This window comes from Lichenostomus cassidix, chromosome 1Aa (assembly GCF_008360975.1).
Source record: "Lichenostomus cassidix isolate B80296 chromosome 1Aa, HeHo_3.0, whole genome shotgun sequence".
In the NCBI taxonomy this organism is placed as follows: Eukaryota; Metazoa; Chordata; class Aves; order Passeriformes; family Meliphagidae; genus Lichenostomus; species Lichenostomus cassidix.
The window spans coordinates 7210144-7236219 of record NC_139480.1 but is presented as its reverse complement, the minus strand read 5'-3'; the positions used below and the strand labels follow the sequence as shown (position 1 = coordinate 7236219).

Here is a 26076-nt window from a genome sequence, read left to right as displayed (position 1 = left end):
ATAGACTTCACATTTGAAATGTTCTCTCTGAATAAAGTTGGTTGGGTATGCTTTTAAAGCTTAGCTGGCATTGTAGTTACTAAGGGCATAGACAGAGAGGAAACATTCTGTTTGTTTCTATTGGTTTGCCACTTACATTTGGGGGAGTAAAAGACTCACCACAAATTTTTATCTTGACTGTGACCCCTAAGCATTACTCCCAATGCAGAAAAAGAGGAGAGAGATGGGGACCAGCTTGTCAAAAAAGACAAGTGGAGCATTTTCCTTATGAAAAGCACTCACAGTAGGTGGCACTACTCACGTGTTCAGGAGTGTTGAGGCTTGCAAGAGAATCCCCGGTTGTTGCCAGTTGCTCAGGTAATATTCTGAGTCACATTTTAAGTTCCAGCTTCTGGAATCATTTTGAGTGCATTGAAATTTCAGCTGTCAGTTTAAACACAGGAATTTTCTAGTTGCAGCTGAAGAGAAAGCCTGAAAATGTGACTTGACAGCACATAGAGGAGTTCATGTTCTGTTTTTAAAAACTGAATGTTTTTGAAGAGGGGTCTGACTCACATTATTTAAATATTAGTTGGTGGTTGCTGTCAGTTATGAAATAACATCTGTTTAAGATTAATTCTAATTTTTAGTAGCTAAAAATCTATCTCCTTTGTTAATTGCAGTATGTTTTCAGGTACTTCTGTTCTTGCTGTTTTTTTCAGGCCATAAGTGGAAGCAAGGGATGTGGTCAAAGGAAGAAATTGACATTTTGATGAGTAACATTGAGCGTTACTTAAAGGTATGTTTAGAGTATATTCCCTGCTGGTTGGTCTGGTGATGCAGGTCTTGCTAGAAACCAACTTTCTTTAGTACTTCCCAAAACATGCAATAAGTGATTCAGATTGGTTCATTGTAATAATGGTCGTTACCCATTTGAAATACATAAGAAAATTTTATCCCTTCACAGGGTTTAAGTACTAGTAAATGTAACATTGCTTTTAATTTTTGTACTGGCTGTAGCCTATTTTGAACATCCTGACATGACATTTTAAGCTGCTAAATCGCCTTTTCTGAATATAAATTAATGACTCATGAAACCTTTGTTGAAGATTGGGGAAAAAATTCCACTAGCAGTAGAGATAGTTTTCCTTTCTGAGCACTGAATACAACTTCCAGTCTTCCTTGGTGCCAAATCTGTGATTGTGCACTACACTAGCAGGATGCCTCTGTCTGCTTTCTTCCCCTTAATTTATTGGGGTCAGAGTTCAGTGCAGATGGGCATGTGGTGAACACACTGACTGTGATAATTGCCCATAAGTCATATTTGTGGTAGGCTTGCAGCTGAGAATATTTGAGCTGAGCCCTTACAACTGACAATATATAGCTTGGATATTACAGTTTCACCATCCTTCTCATGGGGTTTAAAAAAAAAAACCCTGAATTTAGCATTCATTGTAATAAAAATCTGCAGTATTAGTTGTAGGGAGTGTGTCTGCCCACACACAGAGTTTCTGCCACAGAATCATTCATGGGTAATACTATGTTTTAAATCTAGTGAAGCTTTTTTAAGCTAGCTTAATAGCTCTTCCGAGTTACTGATAAATCATTTGATTCATTCTTTTCCCATTTATCTGCTTTCTTGTACTGCTTTGAATAATTTAAATGTAGTGATTCTTAGTTTAAGCTGAAGTTAAGCTTAAACATTACTGTTATAATTCATTCCACTGTTTTTGTATTGAATTTGTTTTGAGTTTTCATTAGAAAAAGAAGTTTAATTGAAAGAGATTGCTTTTGCATAAGGAATATATAAAATTATGTAATAAATTGATATAGCTCTGTTTGGCAACCTTGCCTTGTATGGCCCCAGGCTAATTCCACCACAGTACATTTTTCATGATGTTCTATATGATGGTTCAATTTTTGATCTTAAAATATACATTGGACAGATTTTTTTTTTCTTAAGCGTGGATAGGAGTTAGAACTTCTGTGTCTCCCTGGACTCCAACATGAAAAAGCCAAAACCTAGCGTTCAAGGATTTGTATTTGAGGGAGCTAATCCATAAATACTCAGTTTTACTTTTGGACTGTAGTGTTGGTGATACATAGAAAGTTGCATAATGGCTTCAGTTCTTGTGTTCTACTTCTTGATTCCTAGGAGACTTTATCTAAGGTGTTTTGTTTGTGGTTTGTTTTTGTTTTTTTTTCAAATGCTTTGTTCTAGGCCCGTGGAATAAAAGATGCCACTGAAATTATATTTGAAATGTCAAAAGATGAAAGAAAAGATTTCTACAGGACAATAGCTTGGGGTCTGAATCGGCCTCTCTTTGCTGTCTATAGAAGAGTTCTTCGCATGTATGATGACAGAAACCATGTTGGAAAGTATGAAAACCTCTAATGCTGCATGGTTTTATTGGTATGAGTAGGGTCATGTATTTATGTTTGACATGTTCTGTGTGAGACAGAAAATTTTAGCCAAACAGACCTAGATCTTCTTAATATGTCACCTCTGCTGAATCTGGTAGATCAGCCTTGACTATAGTTGTGTTGAATTGATGGTATTCAATGACAACTTTAAAAAACAGACAAAAAACAAACAAAAAAACCAAACCAAAGGTGAATAACGGATTCTGATACAATGAGAGCACTTGGACACAAGCATGGATCTGCTAAGATGTAACTTTTTTCTAGAGCTGAAAGTAATTGGTCTTCACCCTTCATGCCCTTAGCTTGCCCTTTTTTAAAGCAGTGGTGTGGTGCCATCCAGAAAGGATACTATATTTTACTTTTTGAAGGTAGTTGAAAATTAACAATACCTTCTCAATGCTGATTTGGTTTTTTGATTGAAAGTCAGCTTGATGGTGATTTTGAACTGGGACAGTAAGGAAGATGTAGCTGTTTATTTGAAAAACTAATGCACAAAATTCTAATTCTGTTCATAGGAGTAAGATGACAGAGAATGAGGAATTTTTCTGACAAATGAGAAGAATGTCATACCAGTTAACCATAGAAATGCACTAATGTGGAAAATGGCTTTGTTCTGAAGTATTCAGTCAGATTGTTTCTTACAGCAGAAATTCCTTAATCTCTTACTGTAACTAAATCTGTACTGTGTGGTTAGGAAAATAAAAATATTTATGCTGTATGCTTTCTGTTTAAAATAATGTCTTTTTATTTACCTGTTGCTTAGGTATACTCCGGAGGAAATTGAAAAGCTTAAAGAGTAAGTCTTCTTATGAACAAGGTCACTCTTCCTTGTTTGTATTTATTAGCTTGATCAATTCTTACAGGTTTCCTTATATGAAATCTCTGAAGAGTTTGAGGTAAATTTGACTGCTCCAACACTATCCAAAAATATGGTTACTGTGTAAAGAAAAGCGAAACTACATTTGGATTCTTTTAAAATTTTTTTCTAGTGTGTATTCAGGACCTAACAACATGCAATGAAGTTCTAAAGCAAGGCTTCTGTTGTAACTAGGAATGTTTCAGATTTTTACAAGCACAATCAATATTTGTGGTTGTGAGAAAAAGAAATTCCATTTCTTTAGAAATTCTGAGCAAAGGTTATTCTTAAAGAAAGTGGCAGGTCAAGAGTAGGATCTTCCTTAGGAGGTATTACAGATACGTAAATTACCAGTACAGCTCAAAAAGCTGAATTTTTATATGAACCTGATAGATCAAGAAGATGGGGCCAAAGACTTTAGCCCCTTCTGCCCATTTTCAGGGGAGGAAGGAAGGGGAGGGAGGGAGGCAGGAAGGAAGGAATAAAGGAAGGAAGGAAATTGCATTGATGGATCTGTTTAGATCAATTAATCTGATTTGTGTCGTTCACAAGGTGCCTGTGGTTCCAGATGTTTCAGAGCTAGTGATGGATCAACATTTTAAACAACCAGCTGTCATGTGAGGGAGGAAAATGACTGTTAAAATTCTGAACATGATTATGCAGTGTTTTGCATAATTTAAATTGTAGGATGCCTTGGTTTTCATCAGGCATTATTTAAATGTTTCAAGTGCTCTCTATACCACCTGAAAATCATTGAGGAACCTGTACAGGATGGAAATCAGCTGTTTCTCTAAACATTCATATTGTGTTTAACACATTAATTAAGCCTCACAATATTCTTGCAAGACAGATATTAAGTATCTTGTGGCTTAACTGGCCCAAAAAGCTTCTAGAAACACATAGGAAAAACAGCAGAAAATATTTATAGTGAAGTAGCAAAATTATTCTGTCTTTAAGCCTGTAAACTGCATGTCCATCCTGTTTTTATTAGAGAATATTTGGTATTTTGGTAATTTCCTAACTGGATGTAGTGCTAATGAGCACATTTCTGTTTAGGCTGAGAATAAAGCATGGTAATGATTGGGCCACCATAGGAGCTGCCCTGGGGAGAAGTGCTTCATCGGTAAAGGATCGATGTAGATTGATGAAGGATACCTGCAACACAGGTGAGGTAAATGCTAGTGTCAGAAATGGATATTCTGGTTGAAATTCTGTCCCTTGTGTTTAATGGTTATAAACTTACTCTTTATGTTTAGTGTCAATTAAGAGAGAGACAAATGCACTTCAGGTGTGAAGTATTGTTTGTTTTGTAATGTATATATTTAAATATAAAGGAAAATTTAGTCAGACCTCATGTGATTAATGTCCACTCAATTGTTGCATGGTTAATGCACTCCAGCTAATACAATTCAAGTAGCTTGGATCAGTTTGCTTTGGTTACTATTTGGACAAGTTCTGAGTGGCCTCATTCATCTCCAAGAGGAAAAGAGAGAAATTTGGCAGCAGAACCGGGGAATTGTGCGTTTGTAATCATGAATGGATATTTTGTAAATTGTTAGTAATTGGGAACAGTTGTATCTTCTTCACAAGTCAATATTTGCATCTGAAATAAGGTGTTGGACATGGAAGCTAAATGTCTGCAGGCATGTTACAAAGCAAAACAGAGGGTCTCTCCTGCTAGTTAAGTTGGAGGGCTTATCTGTCTTTCAGGAAAGTGGACAGAGAAAGAAGAAAAAAGACTGGCAGAAGTAGTGCATGAGCTGACAAGCACAGAGCCAGGTGACATTGTCACCCAAGGTGTGTCGTGGGCTGCTGTGGCAGAACGGGTCGGGACGCGCTCGGAGAAGCAGTGCCGCTCTAAATGGCTCAACTATCTCAACTGGAAACAGAGTGGGGGCACCGAGTGGACCAAGGAGGATGAAATAAATCTGATCTTGAGGTTTGTTATTTTAGTTACTTTTAAAGGTTCATAATATGTGTTGCTAGCAGGATTCCATTGGGGTCCATTTTGCTGGTTTCCTAGACACTGCAAATTCTAGAACCTTCCAAAAATCACTGCTGTGTTTACAGTTCCCAGAGATTTATTATTGAACATATTTTTTGTTTTTTGTTTTTTTAGTGAATGTTAGTGTTCGTGAAAGGTGTCAGATTGAAAACCCTGGAGACTGAAGTCTTCTTTATTCCACAGAAAAGGTACAGCACAGGCAGCAAACCGTGCAAGCTTCCCACACGTTGCCCCACCGATGCGCTTTAACCCTTAACTGGAGGGTAGCTCAGTCTCCCTGCCCGTTCAGTCCTTGGCCTCTCTGCTGAGATGACCAACAAGGGTCAAGTGTGGTGGTGGTTTCTGTGATGTGGACGTCTTGTCTACATAGAGCTAAACTGAGACTGCAAAATTAATTTCATGTAGGCCACCAAACACTGATTGGATATCAGCATCTCTGACTACATTTGAACTGGCAACTGGTAGTGACTTTGGAAATCTTTTGCTCTCTCCAGTCCTCCTCCCATTTTGAATGCCTTTAACTCAGGCTTTTTAGCCAGTGGATTTTTGTGGTTGGGTGGGAATAAAAAGCCAAGACATCCAGGAAATCAAAAGATTACTTACAAAGTAGTATTAACTAATTTACTGAAGCTGTTTGATATGAATTCAAAACTAGGAGCCTGATTACACATTTCAGAATGTGCTGGGTATATTTCTTAGTATTTCTGGTTTGGTCTGTCCAGATATCCTTTGTTCATCCTACAGCGTTGGTTTTGGTAGTTTTTTTCATTTTTACTTCTTTCTTTCTTTAGCTAGCAAGAGTGCTCTTGCTTTGTTTGTGAAGAGGACTTTTCTTCCACAAAAATATTTTCCCCTCACTATTCGTCTCTCTTTCATATGCTCCATGTACAGATAAGGGCAATTCAGAAATTTTTATTGATTTCAAACAGATTCTGGTAGAGAAGACTGTCCCTTATCTGGAGAGCCTGGTGGGATTGATTTATGAGAAACTGTTTAATGCTGTAGTTAACTTCATCTACTTTGGCTAAGAAGCATCTGAGAGAAGGCAAAAATCTGTGTTAAGGACGGTTGTTATTAGAAGAAAACAAGTAAATATCATAACATGAAATTAATTAAGTGAAAGTTCAGAGTGAATCTCAGGAAGTATTTCCTGCCTTGGAGATGTGTTTGGGGAATGTTTTTTTCAAAAAGAAAAGATGCAAGTACCACCACTTGGAATGCTTCACGATAATCTGATCTAAGTCCTAATGTATAAGTAAATAAGGAGAATAATCCTGCATGGCAAGGAGATGGACTGGATCATCTAACAGGTCTAGTCCATCTTCTGTTGTTTATGATTCTGCTTGACCTCTGGCAGCGTGGAGCCTTGGAAGCCTGTGTCGATTCCTGAGCTCTGGTGGGCTGGTCACTAGCATGTCATTCTGCGCTGTTACGTGTGACACGGCCGGACATGTGCAGCACCCCTGCTGCTCTGGAGGGCAGTTTCTAACAGGTCAATATCTTCTGTGTCCTGCCAGGATAGCGGAACTTGAAGTTTCTGATGAAAATGACATCAATTGGGATTTGCTGGCTGAAGGATGGAGTAGTGTCCGCTCCCCGCAGTGGCTTCGGAGTAAATGGTGGACCATTAAACGACAGATTGCAAACCACAAAGATGTTTCATTCCCTGGTAACGTACTACTTGCACACTTCTCTTCTGAAAACTCCTTTCACATATGTCAAAGGAATAAGGCTGCATTTTGTTGTCTGCTTACAGCATTGCTGGCCGAAGAGCTCATTGCTCCTTTGCTGGAAGTTACTGACCCTTTGGATCTGCTGGCTGAATTGCTCCTACAAGCAATCCTTAAATGTTTCAGTCAAACAAGCCGAGCTGATGTGTACAACTAGACAGATTTTGCTATTCCTCCTCACTTTGGCTAAAGTGAGAGCATTTATATAAGCAGCTCAGCTGGCAGATCTCAGATGGTGCTGATCTCTGGTATGGAGGGCAGTGACCTCTTCAGGTGGAAGAGGATATGTATCTGCAGCCTAAGGCCTCAGGTTAGATGTGTTACCTTTGCAATGTTAAAATGTTATCTCTGTCAGGTGCTGAGCCTTAGCTGTAAACAGAAGATAAATCTACTCCTAGCTGCAATGAGGAGGAGCACAGGAATCAGGAGTATAATGCTCCCCAAATACATCTCATAGCATTTTCCCATTCTGGCTTGGAGAAACTAGTGCCTAAGCCAAAAGGGTCTCTGTGACCTTCAGACCTCCCTTTGACTTGGGGAGTGGAAAAAAAATCAGAGGCGTTGGTCATGTCATAATTAATGAAAGATGTAATTCAATGCACACTTGTGCTGTGGTCACCAGGCTGGTTGTATATTAGTCCTGCCTGGAGGCTGCACTTGGGAGGAGAGCCCCTGTTATCACACATTAACAGGTAGTTGTTGTATCAACTAATGCAAAATTAAAATGCAGCACTGAATTAACAGGCTCTGCTCTCTTTTCCATGATAAAGTGGGAAATATTTAGGCAGTTTGCTGTACTGAATGCTAGGAAAGCTGAGGCCTCAGGTTTTGTATTCTGCTGTTACGTCAGCTGCTCCCTCAGCAGGGCCAAAGCAGTCATAGAGAAGGTGGCTGGGTGCTTCTGTTGGAGCAAAGGGCCTCTTCATGTACAGGTGAGGAACTGTTATATAACCACTGTGGGATTCATTCTCTCTTGCTCCCCATTTTCAGTGACATTTCTGTCAAGTTCTTGAACAAATCTGCTTCAGTGTTGTAGAAGATTGGAAGATTTACTTCTGGTAGCAGCATGACACGAATAGTGATACTGGCACTTGACTGTGGCTTGGGAATATACCAAACATCATTTTAGAGAGTTCCAAAATTTTATGAGCTGTGTGTTCTTTCTTTTTCCCCAAGCATCCTGAAATGCCTGGGTTCCATGAGGAAATCTAGTTCATTGTGGTAGTTGACTATAAATGATCTATGTATGTGCTAAATTTCTAGTTTCTATATCTCTGGAGATTGCTTAAGTTCCAAATTTTGTAGGATTTTGTTTGCTTTTTCATCTTGGGTAAATCACCAATTGCAGCATTTCAAATGTGCTTCTTCAGCCTGCTTTAGCATGAGTGTTTTTTCTCTCAGTGCTGATAAAGGGTCTTAAACAGCTCCACGAGACCCAAAAAAACAATCCAGGGCACCAGCTTCCAGAGAATAAGTGCGGCAGTGGATTAGCAAACACTAACTCCAGCTCGGGGGTGCAGCACGTGCAGATCCGGGTGGCTCGCTTGGAGGAGAGCACAGGCAGTGCCCCAAGCCCCATGGCAGCTCTGCAGATCCCAGTGCAGATCACCCACGTCTGTAAGTACTGAAATGAGCCACTCACACAAAACCTGAAGCTTTCTTGTGTTAAGGTGGTGAAGGGGGAGTGAGCATGTCTTAAAGAGTTGTATTAATTCTCCCTTGGTCTTGCCATAACTTCAAATGAGGGATTTCTGGCTTCCATTTAGTTCCAAGGAGCTACAATTAGAGCCCCTGGACACAGGTGTTGTAGGTGTAAGTCTGTGTGTGCACACAGGAGTTTGCCACATAACCTGTTCTTTGAAAAGCCTTCAGTGCACAAACCTCTTGTAGATAGAGTATATTTGGTTATTCATTCAGTTGTTTCTGGTCACTCTTGAGCAGAACAATGAACATTGTGTACAAGATCTTCTTTTGTGAATTACATAGACTGCTGTCCCTAAGTTCTGATGCAGGGCAGTGAAGGGAAAGTATAAATGTTTTTTCCTAGTCCTGCTCTTTATTATGCAGTTATTTCTAGGCACAAGCACTCTGGAAAGTGTTAGCTGCCAAGTCGCACCAACATTCAGCAGTTGCTGTGTTCTGCTCTAACCACTGTATTTTTTTTTTTAGTTGGTGCTTCCCGTGCTCTTAAGGATGAACTTTGCTCATTAACATTTATTACCAGGTCTACTCTGAGTGTAGTTCTTACTGCTTGGTTTTGTAACTAATCTTACTAAGTAATTCCAGTCACATGCAGTCTGTCATCTGCACTGTATATTATTTTGCACTGTTTGTCATTTGTGAATTTTATTAGGAAAATTTAGTGGTTTGATCTGATTACCAGATTAGTTACAGAATATTCTGAGTTGGAAGGGATGCCCATGGGTCATTGAGTCCCAACTCTTAAATGAATGGCCTATACAGGGGTTGGACCCACAACTTTGGCATTATTAGCATCCTGCTTTGATCAACTGAACTAAGTTGATCAGGCTACAAACTGATTCTTCAGACTATGACTGAATAGGCATTTGGCAAACAATTTTCTGTTTATAATTTTATTAGATTAGCCTATCTTTTTATATTAAGTGCTGTCTTCATTTTATGTGGTTTATTTTCTAATTAGAATGACACAATACCAAGCCAAGAACTTTTTGTCTGTCATCAGTGGTCTCAGACGTCAAATGAAGCTTGATCAAAGCTGATTGGTTTTGATGAGCAGGCAGGATGGGCTGGGTTCCTGGAAGCATTAGTCCTTTCTGAGTTGAATCCTGTAACGGTTATTTTGGGGCTTTACTTTCCCCTGTCTGCCTAACAAGCCTTTTTCCCCATTTTACTCTGCTTTTCTGAAGAATTTCTGGTTGTGTAGTCCAAGTGAATTTTGTATTGTCTCTTTCACAGTCCCATGAGAGCTGAACCTATTAGCCACTTTCAGCTGCATTTGGTGGAAGGCTCAGGGTTTCAAAGGGGCAATTCTTGAGGTTTTACGAATCTAGCTGGCTGGGTGACTGACAGGCCACACTTCACAGCTCTCTGCTACTGAGTATCAGGAGGTCTGCAGCAGGAAACCTTGAATATGCCACTACAACAATAAAAGCTTCAAAAATGGAGCTTTTATCTTCTTCAGAGACCAAAATTACTGTATTTTGCAGCCACAGAGTCTGAGATGGCAAAGTTTTCGGTGCTTGGATCACTGTTACCTTGTTTGTCTTTTCCCCTTTTGGTGTTTAGAAAATTACTGGAAAGTCCCAGGCAGAGTATTAAATTGCTTTCAGCTTCCTGGAACTTGGGATATTTTTTTAAGAGTAAGTAGAAATCATAATCATGGTTACAAAGTTTTGGTTACAAGTTGTTTGGACCTGGTGATCTTAAAATACCTGGTACCTCAACTGTTTCCAGTGCTTCTCTTCACTACTTTCAGAATTAATGGATATAACTGCATAAATAATTACATAGTTGTAGTGAGAATATTTACTGCTTTTATACACTGCAGCCATAAGACGTAGGATAGGCTGATATCTTGTGAAGCATCTGGTCTTTCATCAGGGGTAGACATACTGCGGAGGGCAGAAAAGATTAAAAAATAAAATTTAAAAAAAGAAGTCTGTGGGAAACACAACAATGTTAAGCCTGACAACAGTTTAAACCAAGCAGTACACAATCCAAAGGATATTATTACACCAAAGGGTATCATTACATTAGAACCTCTTGCAAATCTCATTACAAAAAGTAATTAGATCACGTCAGAAACTTTGTCTGCTTATATCTCTGTGTTCTAAACGCATACTTTCTTTCTTTTTACTCTTTGGGATTGTAGAATGCTCTCTTTAAATAGTATTGTATCTTGGGTACCAATTAGAGAACCTTGTCATTAGGACTGCAGCCAGTTTTCTTTTTCCTCTTAGTGGAATTAACAGTACCCTGCCATGTATTAATTATAGTATGTTATGCTCTCTGCAGGGCTGAACATTCTGGTTTACATACTTTTTTTTTCCTTTTGCAGCCTCAACCGATTCCCCTGCTGCTACTGTTGACTCTGAGACAATAACACTGAACAGTGGAACACTACAGACCTTTGAGATTCTTCCAGTAAGTAACTGGTATTTGTTACTGTGTTTTTTTCTTTTAAGCCCAGCTACTTCTTAAACTATAGAACTGTGCATTTAAAAAAAAAGTTTTCAAGTAGAAAGAAGTTAAGAGCTCTAAAACTTACTTCTGAAAGTGTAATCCATTGGGGCTGTGGGGTAAATTCTGAATTACTGTTAAATGCTCTAAATCTTCCTTAATGCCTTAGTGCTACAAAGTTTTCCTTTGTGCTTGGATTTTTTTCACTGTTGAAAAATGACGTAAAGGAGCCAGAGAAAGCTCCCAGCAAATTAAGATTGTGTCAGTTCCATTGTCCTGTAATTTATGGCACAGTTTCTCTTTCGTGTCAATGCAAAAGCAAGTTGAATTTGTCCCTTTCTTACCTGCTGTTGTACAACATAATACAGACCTGCTGGGCTCTTGCTCTTAATCCTTGCCTTGGTAGCCCAAGGCTATAGATGAGTTTCTTTCTGCTTTTTGAGTGCAGTACAGCAGTCAGTGCAGAAGGGATTGGATTGGGTTTGTGTGGTGGTTTTTCCAGGGGAGTTACAGTTGGGCTGATTTGTGTAAATCAGTGGTATGGCCTGGGCAGTGCATTTGGGTATTAAACCTGAGTTGTCTTTGTAGTCTTTCCACCTGCAGCCGACTGGGACACCAGGTACCTACTTACTGCAGACAAGCTCGAGCCAAGGCCTCCCTTTGACACTGACAACGAGTCCCACCATGACCCTGACGGCTGCAGCAGCTCCAGCCTCCCCGGAGCAGATCATCGTTCACGCCTTATCTGTAAGAGCTCTGGGCGGGGGCAGCACCGGGGCTGGGCACTGGAGAAAGGGAAACGTTGTAATGCAGGGCCGTGCACATGCATGGTAAATTTACAAAGCAGTTCTTAAAGCATAACAGTGTTACTTTACTTAAAATCCTGAAGACTGAGAATTTGGGGCTTTGTGTATTGCTTTTAAAAAGCTTCCTCAAGTTGATTCAAAGTTTAGCTTAGTGAGCAAGTTCTGAACAGGATGTCTCCATTTAGTGGCTTGGTCCCCAGCAAAACCAAATCTTGTTTTTTTGTGATGTTTTTGGTTACTCTCACAAATAGATACTGGTTCACAAATGCTGGATAGTAGTGACAAATACTGCTTTGTATTAGAGGGGGAGAAGGGGAAGCAAATTGGAGATTGAATCACAAAAGTGATGCGAAATTCAGTGGAAAAAACCCTGACCTTTTGAATCTACAGTGATCCTCACATGAATGGTTGTCACTTTCATATTATTATGCATTTCCTTTATTTGTTGCTTAAAAAACAGGTTACAAAGTTATCATTTAGGGCCAGGAAAGGTCAACAGATGATCTGGGCTGACATACTGTATATATAAAATTCTAAACTACACTTAGCAAGTTGAATCTTTTTGCTTGTATTTGCTTGAAAGATTTGTAAGTAGTTACAGGAACATCTCTGACCTTTTTGGGGGGTTTTTTTGTCTCTTTTTTGCAAATGCTGCTCGCAGCCAGAGCATTTGTTAAATACAAGTGACAACGTCACAGTGCAGTGCCACACGCCGAGTGTCATCATCCGCACTGTTGCTGCTGAAGACATCTCCTCCTCTGTCACCCAGACTGAGCTGACTGTGGATTCAGACATCCAGTCAGCTGCCCTGACAGACCCTCCAGACACCCTGGGAACAAATACCTTCCCAGATGATATCCATCAGTCCAAGCTGAGTGATGAAGAGCAGTCAGCCTACAATGAAGATGATGCTTCCAAATTCAGCAGCAGGAATAGCAGGGAACTGATGGATGGAGTTATGGTAAGAACAGAGGAGGAGATTGCAGATGCCAGCCTGAAACAGGATGAGGATTCTCACTCTGATTTGCCCAGCGCTTATGTTACTGAGGTAAGGGAGGGCATGATACTTGATATTTTCCCCATTTCTGCATAGAGGATGATTTCATTGCATCTTTGGCCTTTATGCTTAAGCTATTTGTGTGAAACATCTGAGTGATTTCATGTGTATTGGTACTTAAAGGGAGCCTACAAGAAAGATGGAGCAAGACTAATTTATGAGAGCATATGGTGTCAGGACAAGGGGGAATGGCTTCAAACTGAAAGAATATAGGTTTAGATGAGGTATTAGGAGAAGTTTCTTTCCTGTGAGGGTGGTGAGGTGCTGGAGCAGGCTTCCCAGAGAAACTGTGGGCTGCCTCATCTCTCTGGGAAGTGTTCAAGGCCAAACTGGATGGGGCTTTGAACAACCTGGGATAGCAAAAGGTGTCCAACACACCTGGGTCAATAGATAGATTGAGCAAGGGAGGTGAGGGAGAGTGTTTAGGTTTTGCTGCATGCATCTAATAACATATTTCAAGAGGTACCACTGTTTCTGGTTTTGAGGACTTCCTGTTAAGCATACTGCTCCAGTTAAGTGTTCAATTGGAATATGAAGCATTAAGCTACTTCTCTCTCTGGCCTCAGATTTATTCATCTCTAACACCTGAGATGCAGAAAATAGTTTATCCAAATAGTTATAGGTATCTGGATTGTTTATACTAAATTCCTCCATCTTTCAGTTGCTGGAATTATGAAAATGACTAAGTCACAAAAAACAGGTACTAAAAAGAAGGTGACACTCTTTAGTGGGTAGAAAATACCTCTTTCCCTACAAGTTTGATTTGATCACAATGTGGGAAAAGATGAGTTAGAACAAAATACTCCATCCTGTTTTTTAAAACACTGTGCTCTACAGTAGCTGTATTTCTGCTTTATTAGTCTTGAAAATCCATCATGGATACATTTTGGCTTTGTCTTTGAAGAAGTTTATAATCAACAGTGCACATCCATTATGCTCTTACAAAAGGGAGGATCTTTGTACACCTCAAGTTTGCTACTACAGAAGCGTCTTAATCCTGAATACATCCAAAGCTGGGGATTATTCTTCCATTTTCCTCCTTCTGTGTCATGGTTGACATAATTGTGATAAGATTTTCAATGTTTGAGGTGGACCATCAGCTTTCTACTCACAGTTTAAAATTTTAGCTTCTCAAGGTAGAATTAATAAACTTGTTATTAACCTAGTTCCTGATTTAACTTTGTACAAATTGCTTGTGGCTAGTAGGATATAAAACTAAACCTTTCTTTTCTATATAGAAAAACAAACTGAATTTGTAATTGTAATTTGCCTTACCTTTTTAGTTAGATTCAAGTTTGACATGTGTACTTAGATTCTAGGAAATAGTGAACTGTCTGTGAGTAATTCTTAGTGAAAAGTTACTCTAGAAAAACATGCCTAAATTTTGTTTTCTTTAAGTCAGTGTTATTTTTATGCTCTTGCCAGAGTTGTATTGTCACTGTGGGTGGGTAGTGGGAGGCAGGCTGTCATGCTGCAGGGTTTTATTATTTCTGGCTGGGAAAGGTGCCCATTTGCCACAATGGCTTCTTTAGTTTTTCACGCCTCCTCTTCCAGTTTCAAGCCTTGCAGCCCAGTGCTGCTTGTGGGCAGAGCTGTGTGCTCTGCAGAGAGCTGCTCCTGCAGGTCAGGCACACAGTGCCCTCCTGGATGGGAGTTCACTGAGCTGCAGCACAGGTTGGCAGCTCCTCTTCAGCAGCACCAGGGAAGGTGTTTTCAGGCAGCTACCTTTGCAAAAACATTGTAGAGTTACGTAGGGAAACAAGTTTTCCTAAAAAAAACATGGTGGAGGAACATCAGGATTTTCTTAAACATAGAGGGCTGTAACCTCTCCTAAACAATCCCTGCTCCCTCCAAAAACAGTGATAAATCCAGGTACCTTCCATCATGTCAGCAACAGTTGCTAGCATTCTACATCAGGGATTCCTGAAGTTTGAACAAAGCCATACACATTACACACAAAAACTGGAATCCAAATGTCTCTGCTGGTGCTGGCAGTACTGTGTGGGATGACTTCTCATTGCATTTGTGGAATCAGGAGAGTGCTGTGACACTGAGTCAGCCAGATGTGTTACTGCCGTTCCAGTACGACAGAAGCCAGGGAAGAGGCAGCAGTTTTGGCAGGACTGGAAGAGAGTGAGGGTGTTGACAGCTTGTACCTGGAAGGAATCAGTGTGTTGTCAATCTGTTAGTATCATGAGGTTCAGCAAAAAAATCTGGAGCCAACCTCCAGCCAGCAAGTGACAAGGCAAGCAAGGCACAGCAAATAAGGTGGGTCATTTGAGCTCTGTGTTCAGTGTCAGTTAAAACTTGACCACAGGAGATGTGAAACCAAGTATTAAGGTAAAGCTGTTGGGTTTGTGGAGCAGGTCAGTGCTGTAAAGGTAATGCTTCGGGTTCCAGAACATGTGGGCAGCAAGTAGTGGAAAAGCCTAATTATTCCTCTTCTTAGACAAACTATTTGACTTGCAAGAGAACATTTTGTCACAGCTTGCAGGGTCTTTTTTTCTTGCCACCTGCCTTTATATTACTCAAGAGGGTAAAATTCTTCTCATGTTGTTTTTGGGTGCCTGCACTAAGATGAAATGTGCCCTGTAAATTCTGAAATCAACTATCTCAGGTGCTGACATTTCAATTTAATGAGATAAAATTCATCCAGAGTGTATTGCTTACTGTGGAGTACGGCTGAACAATGCAGGTTTTTGTTTGCACTACCAGGAATAAACTCTCATGGCCTCTTCTGTGTTGTGCAGGACCTGGGCTCCCCAACTATAGAAGAACAAGTTGATCCGCCTACAATAGATGACGAGACTGTGCTTATTGTTCCTTCTTCCCATGGTTTTATCCAGGCAACAGATGATATAGATAGTGAATCAGTCTTGCCCTTGACAACTCTGACAGGTATGACAGTCCCTTTCATTAAAGCAGTGTATAGCACGTCAGAGTCCCTGCAGACACCACTTCGTAGGTTCTTACTTTCCCTTAAATAATTACATGTCAGTGCTGTGAAACGTTAAGTAACCTAACAAAAACTCCTTCCCAGAGGCAGGATCTCCCTGCAGAGCCATCAGAGGGTCAGCACTGAGAGTGTAATACCTGATGGATCCAAATGCAAGTCACGCCAGTTTCATCCATACTCATCCATGTTGGTCATCACTTACATTCTCTAAAGACACCCAGAACCCACCTGGATGTGGTCCTGTGCAACATGCTCTAGCTGAACCAGCTTTAGCAAGGTGTTTGATCAGAGGATCTCCTGAGATCCCTTCCAACCCACTATTCTGTGATTCTGTGAAACTAGAAATTTCAAACTGCCTAGTGTGAGCAATGTTGCTTATAATTGGGTAAAGTTCCAGACTGCATTTCCTGTCTCCTAAGTTTGAATTTTACATCTTGTTATAATGGCACAGCAATAGTTCTAATGTTTTTGGTCTCTTGACAGATCCTATCCTGCAGCATCATGGAGATGGGTCACACATTATTGGCTCATCATTGGGCAGTCCTGACTCGGAAGATTCGAAGGACGTTGAGGATTTAGTGAGCTGTCACTGAGAAGCAGCAATGGTGTCCATTTTCTACTGACCATGTTTGCATTGTGAAATTAGTTACAACCCTGTGCCACATTTCCAAAGAAAGCAGTCACAGTCTGTCTCTTTGAACAGAAACTTCCAGTGTGAAATGACTACGGTGCACTTTCTCTGCTCAGGCTGTTTCCCTCATCTGGGAGGGGAGACCGAGCTGCCAGCTGAGGCCTGAAGGTGCCACATCTCACTGGGGTTCAGTGTCCTGAAGAGCCTCTGTTGCAGTGCTCACTGCTCAGATCCATCCAGTCAGTTTTGATCTGACTTGCTGATGTGCTGAACTGCACACGTGGAAACTGGACAGATGTCGAGGATTGTGGACTGGAGCCTCTCAGTGCCACAGCAAGTATTAGTTTGCCCGGGTTTCATGAAGAATGGGTGAGGATTTCTACACTTACTGACTTGTAACACATGGAGTAAGAGACTGTTACATTGCAGGAAGGAATGAGCTCCATCAAAGACTTCAGGGAGCATGGGCAGCATCATGAAGCAGTGGGGTGTATTCTCATCTCATCTGACTCATTAGTATGTCTGTGGCATAGGAAGAAGGCAGAAGCTTATGGGACTTGCCTGGTCTGCTTGTTCCTGAGGAGTCTGTTGCTGGCAACGGACAGAGCTCGGAAAGATTGCTTGTGGAAAACCTTTTTTTGTCGGATTTTTTTTTCTTCTCTCTCATCACTACAGTAAGCTGAATAAAAAGGGAAGGGCTATGAGAAAGGGAAGCTACTGGGACCCACCAGCCTCCCCCCCCCAGGCTTGGAATTTCTTTGAGATTGTCGTGAGTAGGTTGGAACATTTGTCTCTGTCGTACCTGACACTAGCAGTCACCTCTCTAGAGGTGATTCCTGAAGCAAGTTAGTAGATGGGGAGTGGTGTGAAGGTGGCAAAGTCTTGGAGGAATAGCTCTGTGAGAGGCTGGAATTAGGGCCCTGAGGCAAAGGAGGCCAATTATTTCCTACAGCGTTTTAAACAGACACTAGGCTGAGCAGCAGCCTGTTAGCTAGGAATCAAGAGAAAAAGCTATAGAAACTAAAGACTTGTATAAATTATTTTATTTATTTCTGTAATTAGCTCTTCATAATCAAGAGTTGGTCTTTTTCAGTCTGTGGTTTTGTTAATGTGAAAAATAAGTTGTAGTTTTAAATGGTTGCCTAGGGAACAGGAATAATTGTATATTCAGTTTCAACAAAATAAAGAGTATTTGTCTTACTTGACTGTAAGATGCCATTTATTTATACTGCCACAGATCTTTTCAATGCTGCAGTTTATTTGTACAGTAATAAAAAAAAGTGCAGTTTTTTCCAAAATGAAAAAGCTTGTGCCATTCTGAAACATCAGTACAACTGGAATGTTCATTAAGCGCAACAGTAGCTCTTCAAAAAAAAGCAGAATGTCACGTCTTATGGCAATAATTCTCCCTAACAAGAGGGACATTACATATACATTTACATGAAAATCATGTACTGATTTATCCTTGCACAACCCACTTCTTTCCTCTCAGGCTGATTGTTCTCACTTAAATGTCTCGAGTAGAGCTGAGAGCTGAGCTGGAAGCAGTCTGACACAGTAGCATCCTTGCTGGGTATTCCCAGTGTCCTTCATTTACCCACTTCATGGAAGTACAGGTTGGCACATATGCATAACATGACAATAGAAAACAGTATGTAGTAAATTAGATTTCTAAATTTGGGTTCCAGGTCTCCTTGTCGATACCAGTAGATCTAAAAGAGAAAAGGAGTTTGCATTACGTTAAAAAGCCAGGTTTTTCTGAGGATACTTTCTATAGTAACTGAACTGGCAACTTGGAGGTCTGATTTTTGGGGTTTTTGTGAAACAATCCAGCTTCCTCTGGCCAGAGAGACTGAGTGTGTGTGTCTGTGTGTGAAACTCTCCCTGAGGACATGCGCTGTCTGCTCAGCTTTGCTGAGAGAGAGGGAGGGTGGTTGGGTGGCTTATCTGGGGATGTTTTAACACTCCAGGCTGGCTACACCGTGGCTGATGAGGACAAACATCAGCTTTGCACTAACACAGTCTATTCTGGGCAGAGTTGTGGCCACCAGCTGTAGAATCAGAAACTGGGACTGACCAGGCAATGCAGAGCAACTTCCCAGCAGAGCCAGCAGTGAGGGGTTCATGGCTGTTCCAGGCACAGCTGGAGGAAGGACACTGCTACAAGAATGAAAAGCTACAGCAGAAGAAGGAGCCACCAATGTTCCTGTGCATAGAAGGGGCAGAGGACTAGATGGTCTTTGACGGCCCCTTCCACCCCAAACTGTGGTTCTATGAACTCAGACCTGCCAGTTCCCTCTGCCAGTGCTTGGGACCAGCTGCTGAACATCTTCCACTTGCTGTAGCTTCCTGCCTCTGTACTGATGCCTTGTGTTTGAAATGTCACTGACTAATGCAAGTGTCTGGCTGGTCCCACTTCTAAGTGTCCTTTGCAGCACAATCCATCTCTGCATTCCCATTTCACTGCTCTGCTCCCTGGTTTCCTACTGTATCTCAACTGCCAGCTATGGATGGCAGTGCCACGGAGGTGACAAGTCTTGCACCACAGCTGGGCTACAGGAGTTGGCTCAGTTCACACACTCTGCAGTGAATACAAAACTCATTACCACTCCCTCATTGTCAGCTTGTGTTATGGAGGCAGGAAAGCTTTTCTAGGAGAGTGTAAAAAAGGAGGCAGCACCACATAAAGCAGATTTTATTCAGAGCCATTGACTAAAAAGCACGGCAAAAGTGGTGGTACTTACAAGAATGCCAGCAGAAATGCAACACAAGGAGATGCAGAAAGCAAAAAATACATTCACAGGTTTTGGAGGTAGTTGCGGGAAGACAAAAGCACTGATTAGAGTGACCTGTATGGAGGAAAACAAAGATGAGGACTTTGCTCTCGCCAGAGCTGTGGTGAGAAGAGGCTCAGCCCGAGGGCTGGAGCAGCACAGCACTCACATCCTGCTCTGCACACCCTCCCGGCTCTGACTCCCACCCTCTGAGGAGCTGAAGGAAAGTTCTGGAGGAAAATCACTTTGATACAACTGCACATGAGGGGTGGAAAAAAAATGATGAAAGCTTTGCCAGCCTGGCTTGTTGCCAGAAACCACCCTCCAAGTGAAGCCATCAGGCCTGGGGGTGCACACTGCCCGTGCAGGAGCATCCCTTCAGCCAAGTGTTCACCAGCTGGCACCTCGCCTGTCCCCACAGCCTCCTGCACCTCAGATCTCCAACAATCTCCCCAAGGACCTCTGGTGGTCTCCAGTTGTGACAGCATTGGGTTTGACTTTAAAGCCTGGGGAAAGCACAGCTCAACACAAAGGGACACACTTTGGAAAGACTTGTATAAGCCATAAATAGAGGACAATAAATCATAAATAGAAGGAAACACGGTCTCTTGGGACATAAACACTTTGTTGTCTCAACCAGCCTCATGTTCAGCTAGGATGGACAATCTACCAGAGAACTTCAAGGATTTTACTTGGATGGCTTGAAGAAAGGTATTCTCCTGCTGTCAAAAGAGTTTCAAAAGACAGGTATGTGCCAAAGTGGCTTCCTGCCCTAAATTACAGCCTGTTTGGTCACTGGAAGTTTCACCATCGATTTTTGGGGAGGAATTCTGGTTTTCTCCATCACCTAAAGGTGCAACATGGGGTCAGATGGGAGATACTTACTACAAGCAGCAACGTTGTTAAGCCACCAACAACTAAATTGATGATTCTGTCCTGAAGAAAAGAGAAGAGTGTTATGTGTACCAAAAAAGAGACAACAAAAACCAAACCCCAAACCATGTAAAACAGACCATCAACCAACAACACTGAGAGCATCAGCCAGGATCCACATTATCCCTAGCACACCCTCGAGGCTCCCTGGTCAGCTCTGCCACACAGGAAGGTCTCCCTCCCTCCACAGACCCTTGGGAGGTTGTACTGGTCAAAGCCTCATGGAGCAGGTTTGCTCATTTGCAAATGGCATATCCATATCCATATCCAAATCAATTACAGTTGTGCAAATTATTGTTAAATACTTTTTTTAAAGTGGGAGTGCACAGATGGAGGTTGTCAGAAAAAGCTTTTTTTAGCCTCACTGCCTGGGAATTAATGACAGAGTCAGGTGGGAATCTGTGGGCTGCTGGCAAGGAGGTGAAGCATTGCCCACACCCCAAACATTCCACCCTAACACCAGCAGATCTGAAGATGCCACACAGTGGCTCTGCTTGGATGGACAGATATCCCCCCACACTTCTTTCTGCTGCTCCCCATCAGTACAAAACAACTGACTGGGAGGAGACAAGCTTTTTGCACCTGGGAAGGGAGATCCCTTAGTGCTGGCACCACAGTTCAATCCCAGTGGCATCAGGGCAGGGACTGGCTGTGACACTGGGCTGTGTGAGCATGAGCTCAGAGGATAACCCAGGGCAAGACCCTGTACTGATGCACCTTCTGGAGTAAAAAAGGAAAAGGAAGATACTCCAATCCGTGTCAGCACACTGCAGTTTTGCTCTGCCCTTGCCCTGCACACCTGGCTGAGCCCACCAAGGCAGTGTTATGGAGGGGGACCAGAGCTTGCATTCAGGCTCAGCTCCTTCATTCAAGGTGGCAAGAGGTGAGCAGCTGCATCCCTTGTGCCATGAGGAGATGGATTTCCAACAGCAGAGACAGCAGGGAATGCCAAGAAGCCAGCTGCAGACCAGCAGTGGGTCACCATCCTGCAGAGCTCACCTGACGAGCACACAGTCACAGCCAGCTCTGTAGAGAGCTCAGCGGGAGGGACACACAGTCACCATCCAGAACCTCTGCCATCCCTGTGCTTCTCCTAACTGTGCGAGGACAAAGACTGGACTGGCAGGAGAAAACAAGGGAGTCACACTTGCCAGTGACCACAGAGCATTTCTCTCTGACTGTTTCACAGAGGGTGGGAGAGAGCATCCCCCAGCACAGGGTCCTCTGATCTCACCCTGCTGAGTGATGGAGTTCCCAATGACAGCCAGATCAGGTACAGATGCTGGCACTGGAGCACGTGGCATGCAGTCCCTGCAGTCAAGGCACCCCTTCCCGTGCTTAAACCTGCAGTCACTTAAATTTTCCAAATGCGCTGCCGACAGAAGTATTTCAGGATCTGGGGATTAGAGACACTGATCCTGAAATCCCGGGCTTGGCAAAGCGGTGAGAGGCTGTATTCCCCAGTGCTCGCTGACACTTCAGCCCCAGGCAGCTTAGCACAGCAAAAAGGTTAAAAATACACAAGCAGAGGCCAAGACGGCTAAAGGGATTGGGGATGACAGAGCCTTTCACCTCCACACTGTCCGAGTGCACAGCCCAGCCCGGGCAGACACTCCTGGACAGCAGGCATATGGAAACTGGCTGTGATGAGCCTTGTGTCCTGCATGTCACCCAGCTGGCACAGCCAGCTCTCACAACCAGCACAGCTGATTCAGGGAGGATTTTCCTCCAGCATCACTATGTATTGTAATAGTTGCTAGAGTGAAAAGCCAAAAAAACTCAGCAGGCACACCATAACAGAGAGCCTGCAGCTGCTTGAGGTCACCTGGACCAGCACAGGGTACTGGCACACACACACCAACTTCTGACACAGCCCAGCACTGCCTCCCTGGGGGTCCCCATTCAGCCAGCCAGCTGCCAAGATGTGGTGAGCTGTTGGCCAGACGGGACATGAATCCCATGTTTCACTGTTGCACAAGCTGTATTTTGAAACAGGAGGGCTTCTGCCCTTTCCTCCTATTCTGGGGAGGGTGTTGCAGGGGCTGGAGGCATCAGGCCTCTCCCAGGGAGCTTCTGCAGTGCAGAGGTCTCCCTCCATCTGCCTCTGGGAAAGGGACACAAGGTCAGGAAGTGCCAAATCCTTGCAAAGCAGGAGGGCACAATCCACAGTTCTTTGGGATCTGGGTCGAGGTTACTTGAAGCAGCAGAGAAACTGAGGCAGCACTGAGACTGTATCTGCACCACTGCACTCCCTTCACAGGTTTGACAGAGCAGCAGCTTTGCTTTTTGCCCCATTCCAGCTCAGCACCTTCCATCCCTGCATCCTCCAAGCTGGCGGTGTGTGGGCTGAGCCCACAGGGATCCCAGCAGAGGCTTGGCCAGGAGAAGGGAATGGGCTGCTCCCCTGGAGCATGGTACCTGGTGCCATCTCTGCAGGAGTGATGGAAAGGCCATTTTTGTGCCTTACATCAGCAAGTCCAGATGGTCAGCAGCCATTGCAGCCCTCTGCAGCCATAGGGGATGTCTGAATGCAGTGCCAGACCCAACCTCGTGGAATCACAGGAATACAAGCTGTGCTCAGGGCCATGCTGGCCACCTGCCTGCTGGAGGACATGGGGACTTCCTGGTGTGTCCTCGAAGGCTCATCATTCCCATCACGAGCTGCTCAGTCTCTCTATTGCTTTCTGCTTCCAACCCACAGCAATTAACTCCCACCCACTCATATGTAAATACTGCCATTATGGAGGAAGCCAACTTTCGATTTCTTTCGCAACAAGTGTTGCGCCTGTGACACTCTGTCCCCTCTTTGCCACCGTACAGCTGTGCCTTTGCCTTGTCTCATCCCCCCTCACTGCCAGTGCTGCATCCCTGGAAACCACAGCTGAATCCACAGCGCTGGCATTCATCGGCACCGTGCTGCTACACTCCCTCTTCCCACCAGCGACTTCTTTGGTACCATCTTGCCCCAGTCGCTGCTCAGCAGTCGCACGGGAGAGCAAATGTGGCAGGAGCAGCTGAACCATGGCAGGGCAAGGAGGCTGATGCTGCTGCCCAGCTCTGCCATCCCCACAGAGTGGCTTCAGCCTCAAAGTCACCAGCTTGGAGACCAGGAGAGCGCAAGAAGGCAGGAAGAAGGAATCCCGATCTCTACATCCATTTCTGATTGCTGGCAAGGGTGTGAGACCCCTAGTTTTGGGTGCAGGGCTTCCTGGGGCACAAGCACTGTCCCTGCCCCTCCCTGTGGCCCCAGCCTGAGCAGAGGGTCCTGGTTTGCCACTATCAGCCATCACTTGCAGAGACCCAAAAGCAGAGCTGGGGCGTGGGCTACACTAGTCCCGGCAGACCTGCTCCCATTTAGAGGCGAACTTTAGCTTCTCCATTTCTGACACGGAACATTTCCAGCTCGGGACCTCACCAGCGTCCGTTTCCAAGCAACCCCAGTGAATCGGGGAGGAAACGACCCCGGGCCAGGACAGTGATCCCTTGTCTGTCGGACATGGGTACAGCAGCGAGACACCACTGGCTGCTGCTCAGCCCGTATGACAGGTTCCAAAAAAGCCACAGGAGATAGGCAGGGGTGAAGTGCAGGACGCTGGATCCCCGATAGAGCCCGCGAACTGAAATTAGCATCCCATTCTTTGAGAACAGAGGCGTAGCTGGAAAAAGGCAGGGATCAGGGATCGGAAGCTTAACCCGGGCTGAAAAGTTTGGGGGTTGCCTTTCAGGACTGCCACCCAGCTCTGATCCAAGTCCCCAGAAGTGGCCACCGCTCAGAACTTCCCAAAATCCCTGACCAAGGAGTGTCCAACAGGACCCAATGCAGGGCACTGTTCCAGCAAAAGCACCTTTTCCTCCAGCGCTCCCCATCAGCACCTGCCGGTGTGGGATACCTGTCCCCCCTCAGTCCAACTTCTTGGGGTCCTGCCTGTCCTCCTATGTGAGATCATTCTATTTTTCCCTGAAAATCCGGCTGGTATCGCTTTATGTTTTCATTAAACATTTATCATTGTAGCAGCAGTTCCAAGTACTCGCAGGGAGGGCGGTGATGCATTTGATACACTTGCGAATAATCTCACGCAGTCTCAGCCTGTGCCCCCTGAACACACACAGACACGTGTGGATAACCCCTCCGAAGAGGGGACAAACCCGAAGTGACAACCCGGTGATGTGACACCTCCAGACATCGTGACTGCCGAGGGGTCGCGATGCCGGGCAGCCCAGGAGCCCCCTCCCCAGCACAGCCCCCCGCAGCAGCGCCGAGAGCTGAGCGGCTTACGGGATTGACACCTGAAGAGCCACTGCTGCCACACGTCAGCCAAGGAGAGCCACCGCCGGCTCCTCCATCCCAGGGGAAAAATCAGTTAGCAGGAAGGCACCAAACGCAGACCCCCAGCCCCATCCCCGGCAAACACCCCCAAACTGGGTGAGAGGCAGCCTGGGGAGCTGCAGCCCCAAAGCCCTGGCTTGTGTCCCTTGGATGGGACACGGTGGCTGTGTGACCCCCTGCCCTGCCCGTGCCCAAACCCCTCGCCAGCCCCACTCCGACACTGGGACTCTCTGCACCCTGAGCTCCAACTCCCCACCGGGGTTTTGGGCGAATGTTGGTTTGGGGGAGATTACTTGAAAGTTGATTTCCTTTGGGGGGGAGAATGTTTTCTGATGTTTTTATTTGGGAAGGGGGTCTTGCTGGGGGGGTTATTTGTGGGGATATGGTTTATTTTTTTTAAATTTGAGGCAGTGTTTGGGGTGAGTTTGATGGATTATTTTATTTTGGTTTGGGGTACTAATCAGTAGGGAGTTGTTTTTCTTTTATTTCAGAGGCTTTTTTATAATTATGCCAATTTGCAGCTTCTCCTACTTTTGGAATTTGGGGGGCTCCTATTCTATTTTTCCATCAGGGTGCAGCCTTTCTGATTTTTGATGCCGTTTGGGGTGGGGGACTGAGGATTCTTTCTTATTTCATAGGGCTTTTTAAATTTGTTGGCAGGATTCGGGCAGGTTCCTCGCTCGGGCCGGCCGCTCGGCTGCCTGCGGCGCTCCGTGCCGAGCCCGGGGCCAGGGGGTGGGGAGCTGCCGCTCTCCGGGGTGCCGCGGAGGAGGTTCCGCACTACCGGGGGGCATTCACCCGGGAGGATGCGGGGGGGGCGGGAGGACGACTCGGGGACTTTGCGCTGCGTTTCCTCCGCCGCGGTTTCTCCGGCGGGGGGCTGCTGGCGGGGAGGGGTGCCGGGGGTGGCCGCGGCGCGGCGGAGCGCTGTCCCTTACCCTGGCCGAGGTCTCCCCGAAGAGCGGCCGGTTGTCCGCGCCGCCGGTGCCGTACCCGCGGGCGGGGAATCCCTCCATGGCGCGGGGGCGCTGCGCCGGCGGCCGCGGGGGGGCGCCCGCTCATGCTGCGCCGCTCCGCTCCGCGCCGCTCCGCGCCCCGCGCTGCCCGCGCGCCGCCCCGCCAGCCCCGCCCCGGCGCGAGGCACGGCAGTGGGAGGGGCGGGGCGGGGAGCAGCTCCGCGGGACCGGCGGGGTGCGGAGCTGACAGCCCGGCGGAGCGGGAGCGGAGCGGAGCCGAGCGGAGCCGAGCGGAGGGGAGGGGAGGAGCCAGCGCGCTGCCGCTGACTGCGCCGATTTGTTGCTCAACAAAGTTGCGGTATTTGAGCAAAGCTCGTTGTGGATGATGATACGGCAACTTGGAGAGAGGAGCTTGATTTGACTTGCTTTGATTTGATTTGATTTTGATTTGATTTGGTTTTTCCTATTATATATTTTATTT

General features: G+C 44.5%; 2 protein-coding genes across 4 annotated transcripts in view; one reads left to right on the top strand and one right to left on the bottom strand.

The window, feature by feature from the left end:
* The window catches only part of DMTF1 (cyclin D binding myb like transcription factor 1), a 28721-nt gene extending 10916 nt beyond the window's left edge, over positions 1–17805 (top strand). For all 3 annotated transcript variants that reach the window (XM_085083276.1, XM_085083265.1, XM_085083260.1), the window contains exons 6-17: positions 702–778; positions 2201–2358; positions 3167–3199; positions 4316–4425; positions 4970–5198; positions 6782–6933; positions 8396–8611; positions 11034–11119; positions 11744–11902; positions 12623–13009; positions 15769–15916; positions 16458–17805. In XM_085083276.1, coding sequence (XP_084939402.1) covers positions 702–778; positions 2201–2358; positions 3167–3199; positions 4316–4425; positions 4970–5198; positions 6782–6933; positions 8396–8611; positions 11034–11119; positions 11744–11902; positions 12623–13009; positions 15769–15916; positions 16458–16567 — 1865 coding nt within the window. In that variant the 3' untranslated portion in view covers positions 16568–17805. The remainder of the gene's footprint in view (positions 1–701; positions 779–2200; positions 2359–3166; positions 3200–4315; positions 4426–4969; positions 5199–6781; positions 6934–8395; positions 8612–11033; positions 11120–11743; positions 11903–12622; positions 13010–15768; positions 15917–16457) is intronic.
* Position 17806: 1 nt separating this feature from the next.
* Positions 17807–25742, bottom strand: TMEM243 (transmembrane protein 243). Its single transcript, XM_085083289.1, has 4 exons — positions 25578–25742; positions 20265–20315; positions 19350–19454; positions 17807–18317 (listed from the first exon to the last, which is right to left on the bottom strand). The coding sequence occupies exons 1-4, from the start codon at positions 25653–25655 to the stop codon at positions 18195–18197; spliced, it is 357 nt and encodes a 118-aa protein (XP_084939415.1). The 5' UTR covers positions 25656–25742; the 3' UTR covers positions 17807–18194.
* Positions 25743–26076: the final 334 nt, after the last annotated feature.

What these genes read in the sequence shown, in the direction of transcription:
- TMEM243 (XM_085083289.1), bottom strand. Translation starts at nt 25,655, where the DNA reads ATGGAGGGATTCCCCGCCCGCGGGTACGGCACCGGCGGCGCGGACAAC. An exon ending in TCGGGGAGACCTCGGCCAGG is followed by an intron (nt 20,316 to 25,577) that starts GTAAGGGACAGC and finishes TCTTTTCTTCAG; the next exon opens with GACAGAATCATCAATTTAGT. An exon ending in TAACAACGTTGCTGCTTGTA is followed by an intron (nt 19,455 to 20,264) that starts GTAAGTATCTCC and finishes TCCTCCATACAG; the next exon opens with GTCACTCTAATCAGTGCTTT.